Here is a 6,425-nt window from a genome sequence, read left to right as displayed (position 1 = left end):
AATTTTTTTAAGGATTAAATTGAATAAAGTGGGAAGTAAAGAGACTAAATAGCAATTATTCCAGTTTTATTTTGATGTAAAATTTACCATTACTTAAAAAATCAATGCCTTTCATGATAACTTTCAAATGATTTTAATTATTTAATGTAACACCCCCTGACCCCAAACCGTCGCTAGAACAGGATTACGAGGCATTACCAGACATATCAGATAACTTACGAATAATTTATAATTAATATAACATTCATAGTATAATTTAATAATTAAATCCCTATATTGGACTCTCGAAGCCCAACACATGTATTAAAAGTAGAACGGGGCTTGTTCGAGGATTCCGAAAAATTTTTCATAATTTTTTTTTACAAAAATTTCAACAATATTTCTGCTTATTTTTACCTAAAACCCCCTGCAAATTCAAACAAAAAACAAACCAATCCCAATGTTTCAACCAAAGAATTTTACATCTTAAACACTACTAGATCATGCTTAATCCATTATTTATTACTTAAATTTTAAAGTGTTAACATATAAGAAACTAATTCATACCTTTCATTTCATTTCAAAATTTAATACCAAATTTACTAATTTATAACTTTAAACTTACTTATCATCCAAAATTTCATAACTATCTAATTACAACAAGATCATTTAACCTATATATATATATATATATATATATATATATACATGACTCATGTACAACCACCTAGTACATGCCAGTTAAACAAAAAGAAGAAATACATCACCAAAATTTCTTGTTGAGTCGGAATCTTTCTCGATCTCGAATGGATCTTGAACTCTAATGACCGCATACGTAAACAATCAGACGCTGAGTATTTCATACTCAGTGGTATTACTATAAACCAAACTATTTAACATTAATAAATTACAACATCAACCATAAGCTTTATAAATCATTTAAACTAATTATACATAATTATTTATCACTTCATAAATCTTAAATTCATATTTCATTTTTTTTACATACTAATTCAATTTATAATTTAATTCATACATTCTTTCTCGTACTTTTCAGTAGTGCCAATTCAATCAATCTCATTTTCAAATTTTCATTTCAATTATTTACCCTATTAACAAGGCTTGGACTCTGATAGATACGCGGATTCCATCCAAACACACTAGAATATCCAACCCAAACACACCCGGAATAATATAAATCCTCCCTAACACACCAATATAATATAGCCTCCCAAACACATCGGTAAATCATATCCTCCCAAACACACCAATAAGGCATTAAATGCCTCTTCGGTTAAACCGAAGCATATAATAACAGAATTATCTTCTCGACCAAGCTACAGATCTCTTCATCACATCACAATCATATGGCATGCTATTTGTATCCAATCTAGTCCGACAAGTTAATAGGGTATTATTTTACTTTTCCAATTTCTAATTCATTTCCACAACAATTTTAAATATTCAATCAATTCAAAACATCTATTATCTCAATTCACATATAATTCAATATTCACACATATTCTTACTTAATTTCAAATATTATTACTTACCTTATCTTAGATGTCCCATGACTACAAATTCAATATAACATTTAATAAATAGTTTGAGTTATAGTAATACAAACCAGAAATACGCGTTTACTCCTCAACGATCTTTTCTTTTCATTTGGATGCCGATGCCTCGTTTTCCTTGTTAGCTACAAAATAATAATAACAATTTACATTATTAATTACAACACTGATTTAATAATTAATTGAATTTTTATTCAATTTATTCCTAATTCCAATTTAATCCTAATTAACTCTTTTATTTGTTTAACTTAATTTATACTTCATTTCTACTCAATTTCCTTCCATATTCACCCTAACAATCTAATTGTCATTACAAAACCCTAATTTAAAATTTCTTTCAATGTAATTTCCTAAAACACAAAACTTATAGCTTCTTTTACAATTTAATCCATTTTTCAATTCTAACTTAAAATTCATTCAATTAAGTCCCTAATTCTTCTTTCTTTTTAGCATAACTCATGCTTAAAAACCTAAGAACTTCCAAAACCTTAATTTAATTTCAACAAAACTTTGTTTTAAAGCTTTTAAAACATCAAAATTAAGAGAAAAGGGCTAAATTTAGCTTACCAATTAAACTTGAAGCTTTAAAATCCCAATTTTTTTCTTTTTTTTTTCTTTCCCTTTTTCTTCCCCTGTTTCCGTTTTGTTCTCTGTTTCTTTTTTGTTCTTCTTTCTTTCATTTTCTTTTTATTCTATTTACTTATTTCTTTTAGTTATTTTTATATTACTTTATTATTAAGTAAACAAATTATTTTATAACAAATGTACCAATATTTTTATTACAATTGTCGTATTCAATTTGTTTATTATAAAAATATTATAATTTAATTATTATCATTTACTTATTATATAAGAAATTATATATATTTTTACACATGTACCAATAATAATTATCATTTACTTATTTCATAATATAATATCAATTAATAATTATTAATATATATATATAAATATCTTTTACTTATTATTTAAGAAATATACAAATATATATATATATATATATATATATATATACACATATCACACATATTCACTTTTATCATCATACGTTTGACACAAATTTTAATTTATTTATAATCTAATAACAAAATTTTAAATCAAATAATAATAATAATAATATCAACAATAATAATTAATAAAATCTAAGAAAAATCTTAGATTTTTCTATCCATTTTGCCGGCTCAATTATTACAAATGGCTTAATTGCCATTTTAATCCCTTTTCTTTCTATTATTTTAGAATTAAACTTTTAACCTTTACTCAATCTAGTCCATTTACTAATTACTCTAAATTAAATTAGTTTCACCTAAATAAAACCTAATTAGACATATAACTAGACTCATAATTATTCCTAATAATTATTTACGAACCCGTTTCACTAATACGGATGTCCGATAATTTAATTTTCCGGTGCCTACAGATTTTGGGTCATTACATATAATTTTAATTATTTTTATTTAATATTTATTTAAAATAATAATATTTTATTACAGTAATATAATAACATAAGTGAAAGAAAAGATGACATTTTTCCATCTTTCTTTCTAAACTTTGAACATAAGGGAAGAAGAAGAAAAAACTTTTCTTTCATCATTTTCCTTTATAAGGTATGATTTTTCTTCAAATTCTTCGTGATTTTGAATCTTTGAAATTTGTTTTACTTATATCTACGATTAATTTTTTGGTTTTATTAAGTATGGAAAAGTTTTCATTGATGAAGTTTAAGAAACCCTAAAAAAACAAGTTAGTTTTTGAATGAAAAATAATTAAGAGATAATTATTTTGTTGTTAGAAGTGTGAAAATGAAATAAAAAATGGATAGATGGTCGACTTGTTACATTCGAGCATGATAAAGGGGAAGTGGAAAATGTTGATGATTTTGCTTTATATTGGTGCTAAATGATACCTTGAGAAGGAGAAAGAATATTGGTAAAATCAAAATATTAAACGATTAAGTGAGGTGCAAGTTACGTGAATTTTGGATTATGGAACCCTTAGGTAGCCATAGTTAAACATGTATTGTAAGCTTGTTGTTATGCTTAATTATGATATCAGAATGAATAATGGTTGTGTTTGTAATGAATTCTTTCAATTGTAGCAAAAAACGAGGTTGGCACTTCAAAGGCAAAAGGAAAAGAAAAGGGGCCAAACAAGTGAAAACTTCAGTTTGTGCTAATAAACTTGAACTCTTTACGTAATGTCATTATGTTGTTTGGTTTTATTAGTTAAGCTAATTAGTACGGTGGAAATATTTATATATAAATATTTGATAATTTAAAATAATTGGATTAGTAGTTATAATTTATATATATACATAGTTATCAAATATGTTATTTGATTGAAATTATGAAATATGATAATATATTATGATTTAATTACGTAAATTTGGAAATTTCCCCGTAAATCAATGATAGACTAGTTCAGATATAGTTGGCATGTCATAGTATTAAGATTTGTATATTATTGATTTTTACTTCCCAATTCCTAGAGGGTTGTAGGGGAAACAATACTCAAATTCCTAGAGGGTCGAATACTATGATAGTCATCATTGTTGGGCAACTTGGGGTGACATATACTTTAAGTAATTGTTTTTGGGCAACTTAGGTGACATATACTTTAACTCATCATTTCTAGGAAACCCGAGGTGGCGGATCAGTGTATCCAACCTTATGTCTAAATTTGAAAAATTGGGGACTAAAATGAAAGAAATATGAAAAGTGATTTCAAAGTTATTTACAAATTTGAACCATTTAGAATTGGAAATTATATGGAGAAATGAGTTCAATATTGACAGCTTATATATAATAAAAAATGAGTTACTAGAATTGTATATTATTGGATATTATAATTAGTATATCATTAATATTATTATTTTATTACTATTATTGTTTTATTAACATAATTATTTTATTTTGTTAATTACTTAATGCTTTATGTAGTGATTTTAGATGTAATTAGCACCACTGAGCATGTAATGCTCAGCGTATAGTTGTTGTTTCCAAGCACAAGTAGTTAGGTCTTTAAACCTTTGAAGATATAGCACGGGGAATTGTAAACCTACGAGCACTCCCATAGCTCAAGGTGAGAAGCTTACCAGCAATGAAGATGTTGAGAAGGTTGATGAAACAAGCTACAGAAGCTTGGTGGAATGTCTGTTTTACTTGATAGCATTCAGACCTGACATAATGTTATTGTAAGTTTGTTGTCAAGGTACATGCATTGTTGCAATGAATCACTACAAAGCAGTAAAAAGGGTTCTACGATACATAAGAGGAACTCTAGATCATGGAGTGAAGTTTATGAGGACTAAAGAAGCCAAGCTACTTGGGTATTCAGACAGTGATTTGGCTGGATCCATTGAAGATGAAGAGTACATCAGGTTATTTTTTTACTCTAGGATCAAGTGTGTACTATTAGAGCTCGAAGAAACAAGAAATAGTGGCACAGTCAACTGTAGAAGCTGAGTATGTTGCAGCAGCAGCAGCTATAAACCAAGCTATTTGGTTGAGGAAACTGCTGAATGATTTAAATTTGAAGTAAAAAGAAACAACAGAGATTAAGTGTGATAATCAATCTGCTGTTGTAATTGCAAAAAATTCGATGTTCTATAGAAAAACAAAACACTTGAAAATCAAGTATCACTTTGTGAGAGAAGTGGAACAAGCCAAGGAAGTAACCTTGATACACTATAGTTTACAAGATCAATTAGCTGACATTTTAACAAAACCTCTTAGAAAGATGAGGTTTGAAAAGCCGCATTATGGTATTGGAGTTCGAAGCATGAAGATCAAGGAGGAGTTTGAATGACCATCCATGCGAACTGGCGAACTGCGAGCTCACTAGAACTATGAGCTCACCAAATATACGAGCTCTATAAAACTATGAGCTCACTAAGACCTTGAGCTCACCAAGCTTGAGAGCTCAACTGCGAGCTCTTCACTCTACAAGTTGCCAACTTTCTCTGAAACAATAATAACTTTTTAATTAGACATTGTGGCAACTAATTAGATTGAAGTAGTCAGCCAATAAGAAAGAAAGCTATATGAATCTAGTTACTAGATTAAGCTAAGTTGTAATTATTTTATTATTATTTTAAACTTATTTAAGCTTTCTTGTTCTTGTAAACATTGCAATCAATTTTTAATAATATAGTAGCTCACAGGTTGTTCTTTCTCCAATTTTTTATTCTTTTTGCTTCTGTTTCAATCTTTCCTTCATCAAATATCCAACAAAGACTTCCACCTGGCCTTCAAGTGTTATGTCAGTGACTTCTAAGTGACCATGCATTAATTGTGGTTGATGTGGGCTTGAAGATTGGCTGCAAGTGATTAAAAAATGTCTGTTCAGATAACACTCTAGAGACATGCCGAAAGGATATGGAATACTCAGATTTCCACACTTATCCGAGCAACCTGGTCTAGTTGATTGAAAAGCTACATTTGCTCCAATTGATAGCAACCAGCTGAAAAGGATCAACTGTAAAATTCTAACCAGAGCCAGTGTTGCCATCTGCCTTGAATATGGAGGTTGTTGTTAGCTTCAAATGTGTTTGATTCGCAGACAATATCCCCACTCACCCCTCCTTACAAAAGAAAGGAACACACCATTTTTATCTATTTCAAAAGACTTGATTTAATTGATATCTAAGTTGTAGTGATTTAAGCCTTCTTTATAGTGGTTAACAAGGGGACCCTCAGTAACATTATTCATTCGACTTGCTACAAAATTAAAAGCCAAGTAAGTCTACCTTCTCGGTCAATCCCCATTCCACAAGTTGGGGTCATCCACGTGGCACTCTTAATGCTTTTTTCTCTTCTAAACCCTTCCACGTGACATATTTACCCTATTTTAACTTCCAAATCCCATTTAAAT

General features: G+C 28.6%; 1 protein-coding gene across 1 annotated transcript; it reads left to right on the top strand.

Annotated features, from left to right (window-relative positions):
• Nucleotides 1–4,780: 4,780 nt before the first annotated feature.
• LOC108475008 (uncharacterized) lies at nt 4,781–5,360 on the top strand. Its single transcript, XM_017777025.1, has 2 exons — nt 4,781–4,932; nt 5,165–5,360. Exons 1-2 carry the CDS (start codon nt 4,781–4,783, stop codon nt 5,358–5,360), a joined length of 348 nt encoding a protein of 115 aa, XP_017632514.1.
• The last annotated feature ends 1,065 nt before the right edge of the window (nt 5,361–6,425 follow it).

Source organism: Gossypium arboreum, chromosome 3 (genome assembly GCF_025698485.1).
Source record: "Gossypium arboreum isolate Shixiya-1 chromosome 3, ASM2569848v2, whole genome shotgun sequence".
In the NCBI taxonomy this organism is placed as follows: domain Eukaryota; kingdom Viridiplantae; phylum Streptophyta; class Magnoliopsida; order Malvales; family Malvaceae; genus Gossypium; species Gossypium arboreum.
This window is presented reverse-complemented; position numbering and strand designations above follow the sequence as displayed.

Excerpts from the sequence above, each read along its gene's own strand:
- LOC108475008 (XM_017777025.1), top strand. The coding sequence starts at position 4,781 with ATGAATCACTACAAAGCAGTAAAAAGGGTTCTACGATACATAAGAGGA. Across the intron at positions 4,933-5,164 it reads GAAGATGAAGAGTACATCAG|AAAAACAAAACACTTGAAAA; the intron begins GTTATTTTTTTA and ends GATGTTCTATAG.